General features: G+C 48.5%; 1 protein-coding gene across 1 annotated transcript in view; it reads left to right on the top strand.

The window, feature by feature from the left end:
- TMCO4 (transmembrane and coiled-coil domains 4) overlaps positions 1 to 24,311 on the top strand; it is a 45,433-nt gene that overhangs the window by 19,592 nt on the left and 1,530 nt on the right. Inside the window, exons 7-13 of the mRNA XM_081923618.1 lie at positions 866 to 1,009; positions 4,040 to 4,159; positions 6,490 to 6,654; positions 9,863 to 9,999; positions 11,776 to 11,860; positions 18,850 to 18,967; positions 20,089 to 20,206. Of these exons, the coding sequence (XP_081779744.1) occupies positions 866 to 1,009; positions 4,040 to 4,159; positions 6,490 to 6,654; positions 9,863 to 9,999; positions 11,776 to 11,860; positions 18,850 to 18,967; positions 20,089 to 20,206 (887 nt within the window). The remainder of the gene's footprint in view (positions 1 to 865; positions 1,010 to 4,039; positions 4,160 to 6,489; positions 6,655 to 9,862; positions 10,000 to 11,775; positions 11,861 to 18,849; positions 18,968 to 20,088; positions 20,207 to 24,311) is intronic.

Here is a 24,311-nt window from a genome sequence, read left to right on the forward strand (position 1 = left end):
GACGATAAGATGCACCTAGGTTTTTTTGGGGGGGAGGGGGGAGGAAACAAGAAGAAAAAAAATCTGAACCCCAGAAGCCAGAACAGCAAGAGGGATCTGGCTTCTGGGATAGCCTCTTGCTGTTCTAGCTTCGGGGACAGCCTTTGAAGCCTCCGCAGGGCAGCGGGGTGCCTTCCACCCCCTCTGCCCTGCGGAGACTTTGCGCAGCTAACCCCAAGCTAGAACAGCGCAGCGCTCCGTCTCCCTGTTCTGGCTTTAGGCTTAGCTGCGCAGCCTGCATTCACTCCATAAGACGCACACACATTTCCCCTTACTTTTTAGAAGGGGAAAAGTGCGTCTTATAGAGCGAAAATTACGGTACTGTCTGCAAATCATTTTCAAGTGGTTCTCTTTCAAAGAAGAACATGCTGTAAACTTCAGAGGTTAAAATCTATATTGTGTCCTATATCTATTGCCCAGTGTGTCATTGAGGCTATAAAAAGCTTGTCTTTTGCTTCCCAGTCTAATAACAAAAGTTTGGACAAAAGTTTCTTTTTTTGTAGAAATTCTTTTTCGAATTGTGGGCTTTGGTCTGCAGCATTAATGACTTCAGCGGTTTAGGTGTGCAGCCTGGGAATGAGGGACTCCCAAGGGCAGGAGAATCATAGGATCCTAAATTTTAGAGTTGTAAGGGACCACGAGGATCATCTGGTCCAACCCCCTTGCAGTGTAGGACCCTTTTACCCAATGTGTGGCTCAAACCCTGAGACTAAAGAATCTCACTCTCTGCCAACCGAGCCTGGGGATCTGCACTTTGCTCCCAGGTCTGAGGTTCCCTTCTCTTGACCCTCTGCCAGGAGTTGAAACAGCATCCCTCTGTTTTCAGGTCTGACAGGGGGCCTGGCTGCCCCCCTGGTGGCAACGGGAGCGACGGCGATCATTGGCAGCGCTGGGGCTGCTGCCCTCGGCTCAGTGGCCGGGATGGCTGTCATGGGGTCGCTCTTTGGAGCTGCAGGAGCGGGACTCACAGGTAAGCCACCTCCTTGGGTGCAAAGCAAATTCTTCTTCTATACAGCTGGGTCTCTAGGGGGAAGCAGGGGGCAGTGTGTCCAATCTGTTTAGTAATAATAATAATTATTTATTATTTATACCCCGCCCATCTGGGTTGGGTTTCCCCAGCCACTCTGGGCGGCTTCCAACAAAATATTAAAATATAGTGGTCTGTTAAACATTAAAAGCTTCCCTAAACAGGGCTGCCTTCAGATGTCTTCTAAAAGTCTGGTAGTTGTTTATCTCTTTGTCATCTGATGGGAGGGCGTTCCACAGGGCGGGCGCCACTACCGAGAAGGCCCTCTTCCTGGTTCCCTGTAGCTTTGCTTCTCGCAATGAGGGAACCACCAGAAGGCCTTCAGAGCTGAACTTCAGTGTCCGGGCAGAACGATGGGGGTGTTGACGCTCCTTCAGGTATACTGGACCGAGGCCGTTTAGGGCTTTAAAGGTCAGCACCAACACTTTGAATTTTGCTCGGAAACGTACTTTTAGGACCCTAACCCATTGGTTCCCTAAGTGGGCAGTAGCCCCCTCTGTGGTGTGGGTGGTGGAATTACCTGGCGGAGGGCACTAGGAGGCAACTGAGTGCCCATGACTATCACAGCTCCAAAAACTGGTGCCACTGGATCAATTTTGTATAATCAAACTGAAAAGTTTTAATTGGATTTTTTAACAAATGTTCAATTGACTTTTACTGTTTATTGAATTTTATTACCTTCCTTAGTGGGTTGTGCAAACTGCAACTAAGGTGCTACTGGAAGGAAATTTTTTTGCAACTATCTGGTTCAGTGTTGTCTGCACTGACTGGCAGCAGTTCTCCGGGATTTCAGGTGGGGAGCGTTGCATGCAGAAAGGGCCGGATTCAATCTCCGGCAGGGCGTATGGCGGGGGGAACCTTGTCTGAATTCTTGGAGAGCTGTTGCCAAGCAGTGTATTTATTTATTTTTATAATCTTTTTATATGATTTTTAAAAAGAAAGAAAGAAAAGGAAAGGAAAGAGAAAAAAGAAAATAAACACACACCCAAAACACCATACAAAATCCACATACTGAGATTACTCTGAATCTCCTGACTTCCCCCCATTCTTTCCATGGGTCCTTTTGACTCCGTTTTCAACTGCATATCAACACCATACAGCATTTCCTCTTCCTAAGTTATCTATACATTTTGTTACATTACAAGTGTGTTTAAAATCGTGCTAATGTTTTGACCTGTTTACAATGATTTTGTATACCGTATTTTTCGCTCTATAGGACGCACCGGACCATAGGATGCACCAGACCATAGGAGGGGAAAAAATTCTCCCCCTCTCTGCTCAGTGCCCCTTCAGCGAAGCGGCAGGAGAAACGGAACCCCTTCCATTTCTCCCGCTTTGCTGAAGGGGCGCTGCGCAGAGAGGGAAAACCGTGCAGCGCCTATCCAGCGAAGCGAAGCCTGGAGAGCAAGAGGGATTGGTGTGCTGGCTTCAGGCAGCCACCCGCAAGCCTTTGGAGCGCGGCGGGAGCTCCTGCTGCGCTCCGAAGGCTTGCGGATAGCTGCCTGAAGCCTCTGGAGCGCAGCGGGAGTTTGCGCTGCGCTCTAGAGGCTTCACAGGGCTTCAGCGAAAGCAACGCAAAGCCTCCAGTGCGCGGGCGGAGCTCTCCCTCTGTGCTTCAGAGGCTTCGCGTTGCTATCACTGAAGCCAAGAAGCCTGCATTCCCTCCATAAGGCGCACACACATTTCCCCTTAATTTTTGAAGGGGAAAAAGTGTGTCTTATAGAGCGAAAAATACGGTATATGTGATAAACATTTCTCATTCTTTTTAAAATTTCTGCCTTCTTGATTCCTGGGCTTCCCAGTTAACTTTGCCATTTTGGCATCGTCCATCAACTTGATTTGCCATTCCTCTTTGTTTGGGGTTGTCCCTTCGTTCCATCTCTGGGCTAGCAGCATCTGAGCAGCCGTTGTATTATACATAAATAGTTTCCTCGTCTTTTGGAATCTCAGTACCTATAATTCCTAATGAAAAATCTGTTGGTTTTTTTTTAAAGAAATGTTATTTTAAACATTTTTTTCATTTCATTAAATATCATTTCCCAGAATTTTTTTAAGTTACAGTGCAATTCCACCACATATGATAAAAGGTACCTTCTTTTTCTTTACATTTCCAGCATATATTTGTAGGGGGAAGGAACCTTTCTGGGCAACCTTCAGAGCGGGGTTGGGGGGGGGACAAAGTGGGCGGGACCTTTGAATGCCAGTCCTGATTCTGGGCTTCCCATTGGGGCATCTGGTTTGGCTGCTGTGAGTACAAGATGGTGGACTAGATGGGGACGTTGGCTTGATCCAGCAGGGCTCTTCTTTTGGGGGGTGATAGCAGAAACTCCATGCCCAGGGACAGTCTACCAGGTTGGCCACTGCAAGAACAGGATGCTGGAGTCAGTGAGGTCCCTTTGGCCAGCAGCCAGACTCCTAAGTTCCTAGGAGATTTGAGCTCATGCCAAGAAAAATTAAAAAAAATAATACTGCCCTTTATCCGAGATTCACAGGGAAGTTTACAATGTAAAAACACGAAAAGTACATAAAAAGTAGGCCACGCAAAATTGAATTTAGCAAGCCATGCTCCTTGCTTTAAAAAAAATGGGGGGAGGGCAAGCCAGCCCCTGATCCCCACCCCTAGGGGCACTACCTGCCTTACACACTTAAAAATAAATAGAGAAATCCTATGTCTACAGTCGCTGTGCAAATAAAAGATACAACAGGCAGCAGTGAATCTGTGACCCAGGCCCTGTCTTTGGATCCCCATGATGTTTTTCCTCGCTGTTACTTATTTCAGATGTGTTTGGCTATTTCCGCAGCTTAGCCTCTTAACTCATTGCTCGCTGTGCAATGTAAAGATGGGAGCGGTTGGTTTGACAGGCGACGGATCTTATTGGTTGAGCCCGATGTCCATTTATGCAGCTTGGCCTGGAGGCCTGCGGACAAAGGGCAAGCTATTAAGAGGGGCTCTTGTTTTCCTTCCCCGTTCAGGTTACAAGATGAAAAAGCGCGTGGGGGCCATTGAAGAGTTTGAGTTCCTGCCCTTAACGGAAGGGAGGCAGCTCCATCTCACCGTAGCCATCACCGGCTGGCTCACAACTGGCAAATACGGTAAGGAAGAGGCAAGCAAAAGGGGAGCGCTGCAGCAAAAATGTTGCAGCGTGCGGTGGGGCCGCCCAGTCCAGCTTTCCTGGCATTCAGCCATGCCTTCTTTCAGCATATTCATTCCCCTCTGGCTTTCTTGGTTACCGCCACCACTGTAACAAATCAACATTCCGCGGCTTACTGAGCATGCTCAGTCCCCGTCAGGCTGCTTTGGTGCCCTCCCCCTGGTCCACACATACACATTTTTCCCTCCTAAAAATATTTGTCCTTTTGTGAACACTGGGATCTCCCCAAACCTTCTGGCGCCTGCCTCCCTCTCAACCACTTGGGAGATTCTGCAACGGCCTGAATTTCAGAAATCGAGGGTGTCCCCAACACCACCGGCAACGTTTGGGGAGATTCCATGGCATCACAGCAGCACGACCAATAGCAGGACAGAAGCCTGGCAGGGGGCAGAATTGTGGGTGAGATTGGCACGGTAGCAATGGCAGGTTTGAAGTTTTCCTGGGTACACAGATGGGATTGATTTCATTTGGAAAAACATGCGGCCCCCGAATCTGTCTGTCTTACATTCTGATCCCTATACACTCCCCCCTGGGATAGATTCTTGTCTTAGCAAATGTTCCTGGATTTGCTGCTTGTGTGGAATCTTTCCTATTTAAGTCTCGCAAGGACGCTGTTCTCATTAAACCTGTTTGCTCTATAAAACAAAGACGTTTTATTTATTTTTTACGGTCTATTTCCATTTGCCTTTCACACCAGTTTATTTTCTGAATAACAAGCGGCGTCCCATGAGCCTTGGGGAGAAGCTCCTGGGTGAAAGGGTGAAGGTGTTAATGTGCTCTTGCAGAGGTTTCGAAGTTTAGCAGAGGAGCCCAGCACCACTTTACAGCTCAATGTTGCTGGCCCTTTGCCTTGTAGGAATCTGCTCCCAGCACTAATATGCACAGTGCAGGCATGATCTTTCAAGACCTGGATCAATAAAGGTAAAAGGACCCCTGACTGTTAGTCCAGTTGCGAACAACTCTGGGTTGCAGCGCTCATCTCACTTTATTGGCCGAGGGAGCCAGTGTACAGCTTCCGGGTCATGTGGCCAGCATGACTAAGCCGCTTCTGGCGAACCAGAGCAGCGCACGGAAACGCCGTTTACCTTTCCGCCGGAGCGGTACCTATTTATCTACTTGCACTTTGATGTGCTTTCGAACTGCTAGGTTGGCAGGAGCAGGGACTGAGCAACGGGAGCTCACCCCGTCGCAGGGATTTGAACCGCCGACCTTCTGATCAGCAAGTCCTAGGCTCTGTGGTTTAACCCACAGCGCCACCTGCGTCCCCCCAAAACAGATTATAAACAATCAAAACAAGACAGTCCCTACCCTGCAGGTTTGCATTCTAAAAACCACAATACACAAGCGAAGGAAGAGGAAAAACCAAAACTCAACCAGTTTCTAAACAGTTGTTCCTATAATGACCTGCTGGCACAGTTCAGGGGCAGGAGGTGCCAAATGGAGCTGTGCTTTTGGCAAAGTTGATGGAATGAGTCTTCTGCTTCCCATCTCTCCCAGTGAGGCCGTCTGATGGGATGGGTACCCTCAGATGACAGTTGAGGGAGTGGAGGCCTGAAGGGGCTGGCCTGTCACAACAGAGCCAAATTAGGGAGCCAATAAAACGAGATGAGCGCCGCAACCCCAGAGTCGGCCACGTCTAGACATAATGGTCAGGGGTCCCCTTTACCTTTACCATTACCTTTACCTTTACCTTTACCTAAGCTGCTCTGGGAGCTTTTGGGACTGAAGAGCAGGGCACTGAAACTCTAAATAAATACATAGATACAATTTTATCCCCGACCATGACAATGCAACGCCTGTTTGCATCAGAAGGTGGGTGAATCTTCCCATTTTGCTTCCTCCCCATTTCTCACCTTTCCAGTCTTTGATTTCAGCACATCCCACTCCTGTGTCAGTTTGCATTTATTAAAGAGCACCGAAATCTGCCTGCATTTTAGGGAACAGTCTTCTTTAAGACACACGTTTTGCCTAATATGTTCATTTTTGCAAGCCGGTTCCCCCCCCCCATAATATAATGCATTATGTATGCCCCCCCAATTCCTATTTCTGTGTGCCTGTTTCCCTAATAACACTTCTTTCTGTGTAGACACAATATTTGTTAAAGAGCTGCATTGCAAAATTCAGGAGAGCATGACATTTGAAAGGCAGCTGCGTTTTTCATCCCGCTTACTGCTTCAGGAAGTGTGTATTATGCATGGATTCTGCACCTCCCCCTTCCCATCTGTGTCTTATTAATTCTTTGTGTCTGCAACTTTTTCTTCCTACTTTTAGGGAGTTTCACGGCTCCCTGGAGCAGCCTGCTGCAGTCCAAAGAACAGTATTGCTTAGCCTGGGAGAGCAAATACCTGATGGAACTGGGCAACACACTTGACACTTTGCTGAATGGATTAGTAAACGTCGTGGCTCAGGAAGCGCTGAAATTCACTGTCTTATCAGGCAAGTGGTTGGCGGTCATCCACTCTGGGCGGTTATTTTCCCACGATTATTCTGTGCTCCTCCTTCCGTCTGTTATTTCAATTTGAAGCCCTCTCACTCAATTATCCCGTGACTCTTGGCTAGCCAGATATACTTCACGTTTCTTTTTTTAAAAAAGAAAATCAAGTTCCTAGTCCTTATTATTATTAATAAAATTTGTACGCTGTCCCATACCTGTATAGAGTGGCTGGGAAACCCAGCCAGATGGGCAGGGTAGAAATAATAATAATAATAATAATAATAATAATAATAATAATAATAATATTGAATGAATGAATAAATTTATTACGGTCATAGACCAGAAAAAACATAAAAAAACAACAATAGTTTACAAAGGGAATAATGGTGTCAATTAAAAATTGTGAAATTATACATAAAAGCAATACACATATGCACACACACCCACACACACACGCACATATACGCATATATGCACTACAGTGTATGTATAGACTTAAAAAATGGGGGGGCTTGTCCAGGGGTCAAGTCTTTTACTTTTTTACAGCTAATGCCCTCCGCTTGATCGCAGCCGCAGAAAATTTGGCCACTTTCAGTGTTACTTCTGGGTTTTTATCTCCTAGTAGGATTTTCAGCCGCTGAGATTCAGATCGACCTGGAGATTTCTGAACGATAGGGGAGATAAACAGTGACCTAATATCCCCGTAAAGGTCGCAGTGTAACAACACATGTGAAGCCGTTTCCACCTCTTTCAGACCACATGGGCAAACTCGTTCAGCATAGGGTGTGCCCTCGTATCTGCCCTTTAGTAAGGCAGATGGCAGTACATCAAATCTGGTAAGGGTAAACGCCCGCCTGTATTTTGCGATTTGTAGATCCAGCAAATATGGTGTTAGATTAAACCCTTTTCCATAATCTTGGATAGCTGGATATTTATCTATCTTGCTCATATGGTCCTGAAGCTCTACATCTCCTATTCGCTGGCTCACCATCCTTTTAGCCTTTTCAAAACCTGAGGCTATAAGTTCTTGTGGGGAAAGCCCCAGGCCCTTCAATTTTTCATAAAGCGACAATCTCCATTTAGACTGGAACGGGTCTATTAGAGTCAATGGAGCCACTCCCACTGGGAAAAATATGAGTTTTAGCCAGAAGTGAATCTTCAGGATCCATATCCTGGCATTAATAGGGAGTTGACCTACCTCCAGCCTGATGGCTGTGTTGGAGACACAGGTAGGTAACCCTAGTAGGGAGCGGTAAAATTTGGTTTGTACAGATTCCAGGGACTTGAGTTTTTGACAATTAAATATCTGGGTGCCATACATCAATTGTGGAAGTATTTTTGCAACAAAGACCTGGGAGGCAGCAGGAACATATTGACCTCCTTTTCTGTAAAAGAATCTTATGATAGCTCTGGAAGATCTTTGCGCATTTACAATGGAATTCTTAATCTGATGGCACCAAGATCCCTTCTCATCAAAAATTATTCCAAGATATCTAAAAGATGTTACTTGCTCAATAGGTTGGTTATTAATTTTCCATTTATGTCGGAGTTTTCTCTTGGAGAACACCATAATTTTTGATTTAGTGTAGTTTATTATTAGGTGTTCAGCTTCGCAGTACTCTGTAAGAGCTCGTAAAAGTTTTCTTAGACCCACACAAGAGAAGGAAATAAGTGCCGCATCATCTGCGTACAAAAGGACTGGGATTGGTATATTATTTAGGTTTGGGGGATGAGTACTTGCTTCCTCCATCTTTCCGACTAAGGAGTTTATATAGAAGTTAAATAGAATAGGGGCAAGAACACAGCCTTGCTTGACACCATGGAAACTTTGGATTTCCTTTGATAGGTTCCCATAACGGTCGCATCTAACACGGATCCGAGTATTTTCATGTAGTCTACGGATAAGAAGCAAAAGACGTCTATCGATGTTTGTGGCATTTAATTTTTCCCAAAGTCTGTGCCGGGGTATCAAATCGAAAGCTGATTTGAAATCTATAAAGGCTACATAGAGGGAGCCTCCTTTCTTTGAGGTGTATTTCTCCACTAGATGTTGCAATACCAGTCCTTGGTCTAGAGTTGATCTATGTGCCCTGAAACCAGCCTGGGCTTCCTTTAGGATGTGCTCCTGTTCCAGCCAGTCCGCAAACTTTTCACGTAAGTGAGTTGCATAAAGTTTGCTAATGATGCTTAAGAGACTGATTGGTCTGTAATTGGCTGGATCAAGTTTACAGCCTTTCTTGAATATGGGAACGATGATTGCCAATCCCCAGTCCTCTGGTATTATTGCTGTTTGATTTATGCTGGTGAATAGGGTGGCAAGGACTGGGGCCCACCAGTCAATATTGGCTTTGAGAAGCTCAGGAGAGATATTATCTGCTCCCGGGGCTTTTCTGTGTTTGAGTGCCTGAATAAGCCTCCTGATCTCCGCAACCGACACCGGAGGCCACTCATCACCTGCCGCACACTGTATTAGTGGCTGTGTCAAAGGCAGAGCTGAATATGAAGATTGGAAAAATGCCTCCCAAGTCCCTGCAGGTATAGTGTACTCCACTTCTGAGGAGGTAGATCGCACTCCATTTGCTACCAGTCTCCAGAAGGTGGCCGAGTCTCTCTCTCTGGATGCATCTATTAGGCATTTCCATTCTCTTTTCTGTGCCAGGAGTTTTTTGTTTTTGATCAAGATTTTATAATTTCGTTTATCTTCAAACCAGACCGTGGGGAGTTGGGGTAAATTGGCAGATCTATAATTCTTGTATAATTCTTGTATTTTTTCAGTAAGTTTAGCTTCATGTCCTGACATTCTTGATCAAACCAGGGTTTGGAGTTTAATAATAATAATAATAATAATAATAATAATAATAATAATAATAATAATATTATTATATCATCTCAGGACAGTTCACAACATAAAATTACAGTATCAAAGCCCCCCACAAAATGCGTAATAAAATTAAAAACAAAGACAACCCAATAATCCCCAACAAATTTAAAAGAAGAAAGTCGCAGGAGTGTATCTGTTTTATTTTCTTCATTTCAAAAGGTTTATATGCTGCTTGGTTGTGATAAAACCTCAATGCGGTTTAGAAGTAGAATCGGTGCCGATGCTGCCCTCACCAGGGACAGCAGACTCTGGCAAAAATCCAATTACATTTGTATGTAGCTTTCTGATTTCCAGCTGTCCTGTTTCCTCTCCCCTGCCCCACCCCCCAGGCATCGTCACGGCGCTCGCATTACCCGCCTCCCTGCTCACGGTGGCCAGCGTGATTGATAACCCCTGGGGAGTGTGCCTCCACCGCTCGTCGGAGGTCGGCAAACACCTGGCTCGAATCCTGCTCAGCCGGCACCAGGTAGGAAGGTGGTTTGACGGTCACAGCCCAAGTCTAAGTGTGCCTGAGCTGGGAAAACTCTTTGTGGGATCTCTGTAGTAGAGGGGGTCCTGGCTCAGTTGGCAGAGCAGTAAGGTGTAGCAGTTAGAGCATTGGAACTTCGTACCTGGGAGACAAGGGTTCAGATCCCCACTCACCCATGAAGCTCACTGGGTGACTCTTCCAGCCTAGCCTACCTCACAGGGTTGTTGTGCAGATTGATTGAATGAAAGAAGGGGAGAGAATCATTTAAGCCACCTTGAGCTCCTTGGAAGGAGAGGTGGAATAAGGACACAATAAATACAGTGGTACCTCGGGTTACAGACACTTCAGGTTACAGATTCTTCAGGTTACAGACTCTGCTAACCCAGAAATAGTACCTCGGGTTAAGAACTTTGCTTCAGGATGAGAACAGAAATTGTGCAGCAGCGGCACGGCAGCAGCGGGAGGCCCCATTAGTTAAAGTAGTACCTCAGGTTAAGAACAGTTTCAGGTTAAGAACGGACCTCCAGAACGAATTTAGTTCTTAACCCAAGGTACCACTGTAAGTAAATTTGCTTATCCGTAGGATCACCTTGCCAACAAAGGTCCGTATAGTTAAAGCTATGGTTTTCCCAGTAGTGATGTATGGAAGAGAGAGCTAGACCATAAAGAAGGCTGATCGCCGAAGAATTGATGCTTTTGAATTATGGTGCTGGAGGAGACTCTTGAGAGTCCCATGGACTGCAAGAAGATCAAACCGATCCATTCTGAAGGACATCAGCCCTGAGTGCTCACTGGAAGGACAGATCCTGAAGCTGAGGCTCTAATACTTTTGCCACCTCATGTGAAGAGAAGACTCCCTGGAAAAGACCCTGATGTTGGGAAAGATGGAGGGCACAAGGAGAAGGGGACGACAGAGGACAAGATGGTGGGACAGTGTTCTCGAAGCTACAAGCATGAGGTTGACCAAGCTGCGGGAGGCATTGGAAGACAAGAGTGCCTGGTGTGCTCTGCGTCCATGGGGTCACGAAGAGTCGGACACCACTAAACAACAACAACAGGAATAAGGGCCCAGGTCCAGTCCACAGCAATCCACCACTTAAAGGATCATGTAGAAAGAATCATGGGGAAAACATTTATTGCGGTGATAGTGTTAGTCCTCTGCAGAATAGACCCACTGAAATTAATGGGCATGACTAACTTAGGCCCATCAATTTCATTTTATTTACTGCATTTGTAGCTCATCCTTTTTTTTTCTCCAACGGGCTCAAGTCGGCATGCACGGTTCTCCACCAACCCATAAATCATCACAACAACCTTGTGAGGTAGGTTATTCTGAGAAGGGCGATGACCACCCTAAGGTGATGGCTGAGTGAGGATTTACGACTCTTAACATCTGTATGGTAGGCTATGTTTTAGCCACTACGGAATCGTAGAATTGTCAAGTTGGAAGGCACCCAACCGTCATCTGGTCTAACCCACCGCAAATCATTGCTGCTAATGAATTTCTTCCCAGAGGAGCTCAGGGTGGCAAATACATCACTAAAACAAAAAGACGGTTTAAACACAGTCTCTCTGTCGCGTCGATCATGCCAAAGGCCCCTGCATGTAGGCAAGCATCACCGAATTTCCAGGACATGATCCAGCTAGGCAAAATCTTCCCTTTTTCCCCCACTGTCAAGTGGTAATTAATCTTTACTGCTTTTTCGAGGCAGGGAGGGAGCTTGAGGTTTTAAGCTTGTTTGGGTTCTGTCATTCTGTTCCTTCCCCTTCCAGGGCAAGCGGCCGGTTACTTTGATGGGTTTCAGTCTTGGCGCCAGGGTCATCTACTTCTGCCTCCAGGAAATGGCCAAGGAGGAAGGTGCGTGCAGGAGGGAGGTTGGGGAGTCAGGCCATAAGACAGCTGAGACACTGTTTGTTCTTCATCAGCAGTGTAGTGGTCTGTGGTTGCGGGTGTGTGTCTCAAAGACCCCTTGTAGCAGGGTCTCCGCTTCCAGCATCCCAGGGCCGACCAATCAGCATGAAAGGGGAGCTTTTGAGTCACCCTTTGTGCCAACAGGGGCCAATCGTAATGGAAGGAGGCGGATCCAAAACCGGCCATTTAGGCCAAGCTTGAGTCTCCAGCCGTTTTTGCACTACAATTCCCATCTACCTTGACCGCTAGTCCTGCTAGCTAGGGATGATGGGAGCTGTAGCCCCAACAACAGCTCCAACAACAGACCCAATTGTCCCCCTGAAGGACCAGGTGTGCAGCCTGGGAGTCATTTTGGATTCCCAGCTGTCCATGGAGGCCCAGGTTAATTCTGTGTCCAGGGTGGCTGTCTACCAGCTCCAACTGGTACACAGGATGAGACCCTACCTGCCTGTGGACTGTCTCACCAGAGTGTTGCATGCTCTAGTTATCTCCCGCTTGGACTACTGCAATGCGCTCTTCGTGGGGCTACCTTTGAAGGTGATCCGGAAACTGCAATTAATCCAAAATGCGGCAGCTAGACTGGTGACTGGGAGTGGCCGCCGGGACCACATAACGCTGGTGCTGAGAGATCTGCATTGGCTTCCAGTACATTGCCAAGCACAATTCAAGGTGTTGGTGCTGACCTTGAAAGCCCTAAACAACCTCGGTCCTGTATACCTGAAGGAGCGTCTCCACCCCCATCATTCTGCCTGGACACTGAGATCCAGCGCCGAAGGCCTTCTGGCGGTTCCCTAATTGCGAGAAGTGAGGTTACAAGGAACCAGACAGAGGGCCTTCTCAGTAGTGGCACCCGCCCTGTGGAATGCCCTCTCTTCAGATATGAAGGAACTAAGCAGCTATCCTATTTTTAAGAGCCATCTGAAGGCAGCCCTGCTTAGGGAAGTTTTTAACATTTAATGCTGTATTGTTTTTAACTTGATTGGAAGCCGCCCAGAGTGGCTGGGGAAACTCAGCCAGATGGGCGGGGAATAAATAATAAATTATTATATTATTATTATAATTTTGAGAACCTCAGGCCCACTAAAAGCACAAGGAGCTTCCTGCATTGCAGTGGGTTGCACCAGATCACCTTGGGAGATCCCTTCCAACTGTGTTTTGGGAGAATGGGGTGCAAGTTCTGCTAGGTACAAGGAGAACTCAGCTTGGCTCACTCCAAAGGAATTGACACGCGCAGAAAATAGATCCAGGTGAAAGGCGGAGATCTCGGCTTGCAATGCACCCTAATTATTATTATTATGGGACGCGGGTGGCTCTGTGGGTTAAACCACAGAGCCTAGGGCTTGCCGATCAGAAGGTTGGCAGGTTCGAATCCCTGCGATGGGGTGAGCTCCCGTTGCTCGGTCCCTGCTCCTGCCAACCTAACAGTTTGAAAGCACGTCAAAGTGCAAGTAGATAAATAGGTACCACGCCGGTGGGAAGGTAAGCGGCGTTTCCGTGCACTGCTCTGGTTCACCAGAAGCGGTTTAGTCATGCTGGCTACATGACCCGGAAGCTGTACATAATCTTAGAAGAGGGCCTGGCTTACCATAAAGGGACCGTGCACATCTGAATTGGCCAGGGTCAATTCAGGGACCCGGTGAAAGGTGTATCTCAGCCAAAAGGCTTAGGTAAAGGTAAATGGACCCCTGACAATTAGGTCCAGTCATGACCGACTCTGGGGTTGCGGCGCTCATCTCACTTTATTGGCCAAGGGAGCCGGCGTACATAACTAAGCCACTTCTGGTGAACCAGAGCAGCGCACGGAAATGCCATTTACCTTCCCGCCGGAGCGGTACCTATTTATCTACTTGCACTTTGACGTGCTTTCGAACTGCTAGGTTGGCAGGAGCTGGGACCGAGGAACGGGAGCTCACCCCGTCGCGGGGATTCGAACCGCTGACCTTCTGATCGGCAAGCCCTAGGCTCTGTGGTTTAACCCACAGCGCCACCCGCGTCCCTAAAGGCCTATACATCGTAAAGAAAGGATCTGCAGGAGGCCCTGTCCTGCCCAGTGCACTTTATTGGGCAGGTACATAACAGACCAGGCAACGTTTCACACAAAGCTGGCGCCGTCCTCGAAGCGCCGCGGCGTCCGGCTTCCTGGGATCGCCTCCAAGCCTCCCACAGAGGCTCTTTCGTCACGACAGCACCCGTTACTAAAAGTCCGCCCAAGCCGTCTCCGCATCCTCGCACGCCATCCTGTTTTCTTCCTCCTTTTCCTTAAAAGTCGCCGTTCTCGGCTGCCGTTGCCCACCCCCATGCCCGACAGTTCTCCTATTTAACTTGGAAGACAATCTGCCAACTGCTAACACGAGCCTCGACCTCCTGTATTAATAGCTCCATACGGCGGCAACGAGGAATCGAATGGTCACGATCGCTTGCCAGCGTGCCTGTGTGTCTCCCCCACCCCCGGTCTTCCTTGCCGCAGACGTTTATGCTGGGGCGATTTGTACCAATTAATATAACGAGATGCATCCCCACCGAAAAGGGAGGGACCCTAACCAATATTCCCAGGTGCTGCGTTGAAATTGCTGCGTGGTAATACGCAGAGCTCCTTGTCTTTGCTTCTTCCTGCCACCCCCGGCCTCATCTCTCAGCCTCAAGGACATATCAGGATCAGGCCAATGTCCCCATTAGCCCATCCTGTTCTCACAGTGGCCGACTAGGTGCCAATGGGGAAATCTGCAAGCAGCCCTCGAGCAGTAGAGCTCTCTCTCCCCTCCTTGTAGCACATTCACTTTGGAACTCCCTGGAAGAGGAAACTTGTTTTCTCCTGCTCTGGAGGGGAGGACCGGAACCAAGTCGGCATCAAGTCACAAGAAAGGAAATTCCGACTAAACATCAGGAAGAACTTTCTGACAGTAAGAGCTGTTTTGACAGTGGAACAGACTCCCACAAGAGGTGGTGGGCTCTCCTTGGAGGTTTTTAAGCAGAGGTTGGATGGCCATTTGTCTTGGATGCTTTAGCTGAGATTCCTGCATTTGGAGGGAGGTTGGACTAGATGGCCCTTGGTGGTCCCTCCCAACTCTACACTTCTATGATTCTGTGCCTCTTGGCACCAGGACGGTGTCTTGACTGCACTCTTTTCCAGCACCTGCTAAGGACATTCTCTCAGGACTCAGTGTTGGCCACCAAGATAGATAGCTTTAGAAAAGGATTGAACGAATTAATGGAAGAGAGGGCTATCGATGGCAAATAGCCATGATGAGTCTGCTCTGCCTTTGTTGTAATAATAATAATAATAATATATTATTTGTACCCCGCCCATCTGGCTGGGTTTCCCCAGCCACTCTGGGTGGCTTCCAACAAAGACCAAAAATACACGAAAATGTCCCTGAACAGGGCTGCCTTCAGATGTCTTCTGAATGTCAGGTATTTGTTTATCCCTTTGACATCTAATGGGAGGGCGTTCCACAGGGCAGGCGCCACCACCAAGAAGGCCCTCTGCCTGGTTCGCTGTAGCTTTGCTTCTCGCAATGAGGGAACCGCCAGAAGGCCTTCAGCATTGCTTCCAAATGCCACAGGAGGGGAGAGGGCTCTTGTGTCGGATCCTGTTTCGGGTTTCCCTTTGAGGCACCTAGTCAGCTGTTGCAAGAACAGGACGGGTGATAAGTGTGACCCAGCAGGCTCTCCTTACGTTTTTAAGTTCTTAAAAAGCCTTGGGTGCAGACAGGCTAGACCCAAACCACCAAGAGCTTTAATGAGGAAAAAGAGCAATTGCATTCAGCCCAACAGCAAACCCAAGAGCCAGCGCATTTGCCAAGGCACCACTGTGACGAGTTCCCTGGTTGTGAGCTAGCTGCGATTTCCCCAAGCCGTCTCCAAAGGCAGCCCCACAAGCACTGTGCCACAGTAGTCTAGCCCAGTGACACGTCTGTGCTCTTTTCGACCATGCAGGCTTAAGACTGGGTGGCTGTGCAGGGGCCGAAAGATGAGATGGGGAGGAGGGAGGAGGAGGAGGTTGCCAGGCAACTCCGGCGACTGTTGATTTCCTGTTGCTCCTTCAGCACCCAGTGTGCTAGGCAGTGGCTGTGTGTTGTGGGTGGGTGGGTGAGGTTCCATGCAGAATGCACCCCATTCAGCCTGGAGCTTTCCTCCCCCCAGCCCCAACCCCACTACCACCCACTGTCCAGTCTTAAACAGGGGCTGGTTTTAAGGTCAGAAGCCCCGAGCTGCAAATAGCGATGATCACATTACCTGAATGTGATGCTCACTCAGAATCCCTCGTCCCCTCATCTGAACTTCTTCTGCAAAAGAACCCTGCTGCTGTTCAAATTAAGATGAGTCAAATCAGGCTTATGAATTCCTTTTGGGCAGCAGAAATTGCTTCCCCCCCCCACCGCCAACTCTTTTTCTCTCTGGCGTGCACTTAGAATAAGTCTCCTAATCTCCCCAAATTGGATCATTCAGAATGACAAATTGGAAGTGTCTTATCTTTTTTGTTTTCTCTTTACTCTCCCCCTCCCCTTCCGCCCTCCCACAAAAAAAAAAGACCCTTCTAGGGAAAAAATCCAAGAATCAGAACACAGATTGTAAATTGAGTTGCTCCTGAGAGCAGCCTGCAGCCGCTTTGATATTTATTTGCAATCTTTTTTTTTATTAAAAAAATTGTCTTCCCCGTTGCTTGAGTACTGGTTGTACTCTGGGTGTTGGGGAAAAAAATAAGTAAATCTCAAAGGTTCTAAGTCCTACTGGGAGAAAGCACATTGAAGGAAATGGACCTAACTTAGTCATGTCCATTGGTTTTGATGGGTCTCCTCTGAGTAGGACAAGCATTGGGTACAAGCATGTATTATAGAGTTGGAAGGGGGCCTCCAACGGTCATCTGGTCCAACCTCCTTCTATGCATGGAGGGACGGACAATTAAAGTTGCTTAGCCCATTGAATTCAGTGGCCCCTGCTCCCGAGGAGACACTCAGGCGCTCACACTTGGGAATGTAAGAAGCTGCCTTATCCTGAACTGTACCACTATTTATTGCAATGCCCGCTATATATAGAACCAAGAGACGGATTTATAAAACCCCTGCTCACGAATGGAACACACTCGAACAGGGCGGAAAGGGTGAAATGGCTGCTGAGTGATCCTGATGACTTCGTCACTTATAAAGCAGCACTATATGCGTTGGCAGCTAAGAAGATCAGGAGAAAAGAACTAGATAAAATAGCGGTCAATTGCAAAGGCGATTCGGACATTTAAGCTGGCACTTTCTACCTGAGAACCCCTTGCTATTATATCGTATGCAACAAATAATTTTTAGGAGATGTGATCGTGGTTTATTGTATCTTCAGTGCCTGATGTTTTTATGGTCATTGTTGTTTTTCTTTTTGTTCCCGTTGTGAATGATGCCATGGCCTTTGGCTAGTGCAATAAAGTTGATGATGATGAATCAGGCCTTTGGCCTATCCAGCTCAGTATTGCCTGCACTGACTGGCAGCGGCTCTCCCTCGTTTCAGGCAGGGGATCTTTCCCAGCCCTACCTGGGATTTGAACCTGGAGCCTCCTGCATGCAAAGCAGGTGCTCTGCCCACTGAGCTGAGGTCCTTCTTTGAAAGAGAGTCAAAGAATCTAGTCCTCATGGTTCTGAATGAAGGCCAAACCTCAAATAGAAGCATAGGAAACTGCCTTATATTAAGTCAGGCTGTGGGTCCATCCAGCTCAGTATTGTCAACACGGGTTGGCAGCATCAGCTCCCTGGGGTTTCAGGTAGGGGACATTCCCAGCCTGGAACTGTAATTTGTTGAGAATTGTTAGGGCACCGCTATTCCCCTCCCAGGGACGCGGGTGGCTCTGTGGGTTAAACCACAGAGCCTAGGACTTGCCAATCAGAAGGTCGGCGGTTCGAATCCCCGCAACGGGGTGAGCTCCCGTCGCTCGGTCCCTGCTCCTGCCAACCTAGCAGTTCGAAAGCACGTCAAAGTGCAAGTAGATAAATAGGTACCGCTCTGGCGGGAAGGTAAACGGCGTTTCCGTGTGCTGCTCTGGTTCGCCAGAAGCGGCTTAGTCATGCTGGCCACAGCTGCACACTGGCTCCCTCAGTCAATAAAGCGAGATGAGCGCCGCAACCCCAGAGTCAGCCATGACTGAACCTAATGGTCAGGGGCCCCTTTACCTTTATTCCCCTCCCAGAGCTACAATTCCCAGAGTGGCTAACTGTCCATCCCTCTTCCCAGGGAACATTGGGAACTGTAGCTCTGGGATGGGAATGTAAAGGGAGGCGGTCTCCTACCAACTCTCAGCACCCATAACCAACTACAGCTCCCAGGATTCTTTGGGAGAAGCCATGGTTGTTGAAAGCAGCACAATAGAGCTTGAAATATAAGGTGTGAATGTGCCCTTCATCGGAGACAACCTTCAGTGTCCATCTTCCTTGTGCGTTTCTTGCATTTATATCCCACCCTCTTCCTCCAAGGAGCTCCAAATGGCGCCCATGGTTCTCCCCCTCCTCATTTAATCCCCACAATGACCCTGTGTGGTAGGTTAGGATGGGAAGCAGTGACTGGCCTAATGTCACCCAGTGAGAGCTTCACAGCCTAGTGGGCATTTGAACCCTGGTTTCTCCCAGGTCCTAGTCCAACACACTAACCAACAGGCCACACTGGCTTTTGCTAGAATCTGGATAAGACTAGGCATGCATTGAATCTGGATCCCTCTTTGAGACTGCATCTGTATGCTTGGTTACGTGGCAGTGAGTCCCTGTGAATTAAGTGCAGCTTTCTTCTGAGTAAACACACACACACACTGTTGTGTTTCGTGGCACCAGATTCCCCAAGCTGTGTTTTGAAAGCGTCAACCAGCCATTCCCAAGCCACCGCCATGGCTCTAGAGCATCCTCCTCCAAGGCTGTCTCACTGATCCTTGATCCTTTGGGGGGTGGGTGGGCTCCCTCTCTTCTCAGACTGCAGAGGCATCGTCGAAGACGTGGTCCTCCTAGGGGCACCAGTGGAAGGGGAAGCCAAATACTGGAAGCAAATTGCCAAGGTCGTTTCGGGAAGGATCATCAATGGCTACTGCAGGTCTGTAGGCCCTAAAAATAGGGTGGCCGGGCTGGTTTTCTGTAAGCATTTGGAAAATTTAGTGTGTGGTTTGGATGGTCTCTTGAAAAAGATTGCTGGGTCTGATGTCTTTGCCTTGATATTCTTCTTGGAAGGCGAGGTTTGTTTGTGTGTGGGAAGGAAGGAAGGAAGGAAGGAAGGAAGGAAGGAAGGAAGGAAGGAAGGAAGGAAGGAAGGAAGGAAGGAAGGAAGGACTGAAGAGGGGCCAGTCGTGCATTAAATGAAGCCAGAGTTGTCATGGTGGGAGTTGGGGGAAGTAAAGGCAAGTGACGGTCTAGTTCAGGGGTGTGATACCTGGCAACCTCTAGCTGTTCCTGGACCCAAGTTTCTATCAGCTATTCAGATGGCATGGCTAATGGCCAAGGAGAGATGGGTGTTGTTAATCAGCAACATCTGCAGCTCCCCAGGTTTCTCATCCCTGAATTAGACCATCACTTGCCATCACTTGCAGAACTGGCCCGCCAGGTTATTCTCAGCTATCCTGCCAGCATGGCGAACAGCCAAGGAGGGATGGGAGTTGTGGTCCAGCATCATTCAAAGAAGGTAGAGTTGTGATGGCGGGAGCTAGGGGCAGCTCACTGGAAGGACAGATCCTGAAGCTGAGGCTCCAATACTTTGGCCACCTCATGAGAAGAGAAGACTCCCTGGAAAAGACCCTGATGTTGGGAAAGATGGAGGGCACAAGGAGAAGGGGACGAGAGAGGACGAGATGGTTGGACAGTGTTCTCGAAGCTACCAGCATGAGTTTGACCAACCTGCGGGAGGCAGTGGAAGACAGGAGGGCCTGGCGTGCTCTGGTCCATGGGCTCACGAAGAGTCAGACACGGCTAAATGACTAAACAAAGGTGCAGTGAACGCAAGTGATGGTCTAGTTCAGGGATGGGCAACCTGTGGCCCTCTAGGTGCAGCTGGGCTTCCATCAGCCCCAGCCAACATGGGCAATGTTCCTGGATGATGGGGCTGCAGCACCTGGAGAGTCATGGGAAACCGATCCCTGGGTTTGGTGGCCCATCTGGTTATATGCTTCAGTCAGTTGAATGATATGGCTGCTCAGTAGTATTGGTTCCTTTTTCTCCTCCCAGGGGAGACTGGCTGCTGAGATATGTCTACCGGACATCCTCTGTTCAACTCAACGTCGCTGGACTTCAGCCGGTTAACCTGGACGACAGGAGAATGGTGAACGTGGATCTCTCGTCGATCGTAAGTAGTGCTTTCCAGACCTGCAGGCAGTAAACCTCAGTGACGGCTGCTGAATTCTCCCAAGCCAGAGGGCTGTGTTTTGAGACCTTTCTGGTTCCCGGACCCAGCTAGTGTTAAAATATAAGCAAGGATTCAGTTCCTGGACTAGCCAGTAAAGTAACAAAGGAAGTGGCTCTGTGCCAGATGCCAAATGGGAGCCCTGTGTTCCCTCAGCTCATCGTTAGATAGAAAGACAAAGGCCAGAAGTTGAGAGTTGAGTTGAGTTGAGTTGCGTGAGCTTGAAGCTGGAAGTTGGCAGGCTGCAGGCTGGGCAGCTGGGAGACAGAGCCATGCCTGATTTTTGTTGGAATCTGAGGCTGTGACTATGGGGGAAGCAAGGCCCGCTTGGGGTGTTAATGCTGCAAACCCCTCCATTGTAGGCTCAAGTTCTGTATATGTGTAAATAAAGCATGTATCCTAAACAGTCTCCACTGTGCCCTATTCCAAAGGAAACCGAACCCTGAGTAAGTGGTCGGAACCGCTGGAATCTCGCACCTCCCAGAGATTGGGGTGGCATGCAACAATATTTTGATTGATGACTTGCTCTGCACCCTAAGCCCCCAGGGAGAGTCCCAGCAATTTGAAATGCAGCTTTTAAAAACAGATCAAAACAAACAATTGCAGGAATAGGATGGGTTCTGAAAACATACTGTACCTCTGTGTCAGAGGCCAGGATAAAGAGGTGCATCTTGAGCATATGACAAAAACTGCATAGGCATCTCTGCGGAGTCAGGGATTCAGCCCTCCTCTCCCTGAGCTGTCACTGGGGAGCAGCTGTTCCGTCCCACTGGCTCCGTGGGAAAGACAGAAAGCAGAAGGCTCTCTGCATCAGCTCTGCTGTGACAGACTGGCTCCCCCAGTAGGCATCACCTCCCACTGAACTGTGCCAGCTGCTCATTAGAAGAACAACCAAATAAGAGTTGGTGGCCTGTTTGATTTCTCCTCCCTGTCCCATTTTCCTTTTGTGTCGTGTCCTATAGTTTGTAAGCCTACCTGTTTGCACTTTCTGATTGTACATGAGCCACACTGGGAGCCAACTCAGCCAGAGAGCTGGGCGCAAATGCTCCAAATAAAATAAAATAAGCTCAGGGGTTGCCGCAGAAAATGCTCTCTCCCCGGCCGTCACAGCTACCAGGTTCTGAGGAACGGCCAAGAGGGGCTAATCTGCTAATCTCAGTGTTTGAGAGGGTTGGGACTCTTACTAGCTGGGTACGAGCAAGGGAGAAAATTGATTTGGCAAACCTACTTCATCCACGCCTCCGGAAACGATCTGCAGATTGAAATGTAGCGGTGCTTTATTCCCCTCCATACATTTCGAGCACATTTAAATCACATGGCTTCCCTCTGCCATCCCCAAGAATCCTAGAAACCCTACTCTGTTCAAGGTGCTGGGAGGATGGATGGCAGCTAACAGATTGAGGTTGAATCCTGACAAGACAGAAGTACTGTTTTGGGGGGACAGGAGGCGGGCAGGTGTGGAAGACTCCCTGGTCCTGAATGGGGTAACTGTGCCCCTGAAGGACCAGGTGTGCAGCCTGGGAGTCGTTCTGGACTCACAGCTTTCCATGGAGGCACAGGTCAATTCTGTGTCCAGGGCAGCTGTTTATCAGCTCCTTCTGGTACGCAGGCTGAGACCCTACCTGTCTCGCCAGAGTGGCACATGCTCTAGTTATCTCCCGCTTGGACTACTGCAATGCACTCTACGTGGGGCTACCTTTGAAGGTGACCCGGAAACTACAATTAATCCAGAATGCGGCAGCTAGACTGGTGGCCACCGAGACCTTATAACACTGGTCTTGAAAGACCTACACTGGCTCCTAGTACGTTTCCGAGCACAATTCAAAGTGTTGGTGCTGACCTTTAAAGCCCTAAACAGCCTCGGTCCTGTATACCTGAAGGAGCGTCTCCACCTCCATCGTTCTGCCCGGACACTGAGGTCCAGCTCCAAGGGCTTTCTGGCGGTTCCCTCACTGCGAGAAGCCAAGTTACAGGGAACCAGGCAGAGGGCCTTCTCGGTAGAGGCACCCGCCCTGTGGAACGCCCTCCCACCAGATGTCAAAGAGAAAAATAACTACCAAACTTTTAGAAGACATCTGAAGGCAGCCCTGTTTAGGGAAGCTTTTCATGTTTAATAGGTTGTTGTATTTTAGTGTTTTGTTGGAAGCCGCCCAGAGTGGCTGGGAGGACCCAGCCAGATGGGCGGGGTATAAATAATAAATTGTTGTTGTTGTTGTCGTTGTTGTTGCACCATGAAGGGTGGACTGTGGTCCCCAGGATTCTTTCAGGAAAAGTGATGTGCTTTCAGTGGATCTGTAGATGTAACCCACAACTGAATGTTTTGGACCGCTTCCCCGTGCAAAGATGCAGCAAGAGGGAGAGTCTGCCTGCTGTGACTCTGCATGATTAGCTGTTCTGGGCCTGCCTCCTTCCAGGCCTACATAATGCAGAAAGATAGAAAGAGAGGTCTTACAGCCGCCGCCACCCCAGTACTACAAGAATAATGCTGCCCTCCTCTCACCCTTAGATTCTTCTCCTCTTTTATCCCTCTGCCTGATTTTTAATTTCTGTCACCTTAGCAACCAAACGGGGTTAAAGAGAACAGGGTCGCCCTTCCTACCTTCCGCTTCTCAAAATCCCCACCAACATCTGGAGTCTCCTTCCATTAAGCCCTCAACAGCCCCTTTTAATTAAAAGTTCTAACCTCTCCAAAACCGGGAAGAGGAAAAGACCGGTTGAGCCATATGGCTGCAGATTGCCTCGTAAAAAAATGTGGATTAAAAATACGACAGCGGGCTGTTCGTGCCAAGTTCTAAGTGGCTTCAAATGTCAAAGTGTTCCTGACAAAACCTCAGCGGCGTAGGCAGATAGGTCCATTGTCAGAGACTATTAGACACCGTAGCTATATAGAGCCTCCATTTCCATGAGCAGTAGACCTTCAAATAGTAGGCAGGGCTAACAATGGAGTCTCCTCCATCCTTTCTCCTCCTGTGCACCTGACCCTCTGCACTAAAGCTTTGTTCCTAACTGGTTGAGTTGTTTGGGGAAGGGTTGTGGCTCGGTGGCAAAGCACCTACGTCACAAGCAGACGGTCCCAGGTTCAAAATCTCCGCCGGCAGCATCTCCAGGTAGGGCTGGAGTTTTCCTGAAACCCCCGAGAGCTGCTGCCAGTTAGTGCCGGCAGTACTGAACTAGATCACGAACAGGTCTGACTCAGGATAAGGCAGTTTCATGTGTTTAAGCCAACCTCATGGGGACTAGAGACCTTGCTTCTTTTTTAAGGAAAGGGCCGTAGTTCAGTGACGCAGCACCTGCCTGGTACATGGAAGGTACCTTACCTCTCTCGCCCTGACCTAGCCACTGTGATCCACGCAACGGTCACCTCCAGATTGGATTATTGTAACTCGCTCTATGTGGGGCTGCCCTTGAGACTGACCCAGAAAATCCAGTGGGTGCAGAATGCCATGGTGAGGCTCCTTACGGGGTCCTCTCTGTGGGATCACATTCACCCGGTGCTATACCAGCTGCACTGGCTCCCGGTGGAGTACAGGATCAGGTTTAAGGTGCTGGTTTTAACCTTCAAAGCCCTATACAGCCTAGGACCCTCGTACCTACAGGACCGCCTCTACTGCTATGTCCCACAGAGGAACTTAGGGTCTTCAAACAAAAACATCTTGAATGTCCAGGTCCACAGAGAGGTTAGGCTGGCCTCAACTAGAGCCAGGGCTTTTTCGGCTGTGGCTCCGATCTGGTGGAACACTCTGTCACAAGAGACTAGGGCCCTGTGGGACTTGACATCTTTCCACAGGGCCTGCAAGATAGAGCTGTTCCACCAGGCCTTTGGCCAGGGCACAGCCTGACTCCTTCCTTTGGCAATCCTCACAGAACTCTAGCCCAATGGTTGCCATTAATCTTATTTGAATTAATTTATAATGAAATGATTTTAGAATGTTTTATCATTTTACTGTTGTTAGCCACTCTGAGCCTGGCTTTGGCTGGGGAGGGCAGGATATAAATAAAATTTTATTATTATTATTATTATTATTATTATTATTATTATTATTATTAT

Source organism: Podarcis melisellensis, assembly GCF_964234715.1.
Source record: "Podarcis melisellensis genome assembly, chromosome: 8".
NCBI lineage: Eukaryota > Metazoa > Chordata > Lepidosauria > Squamata > Lacertidae > Podarcis > Podarcis melisellensis.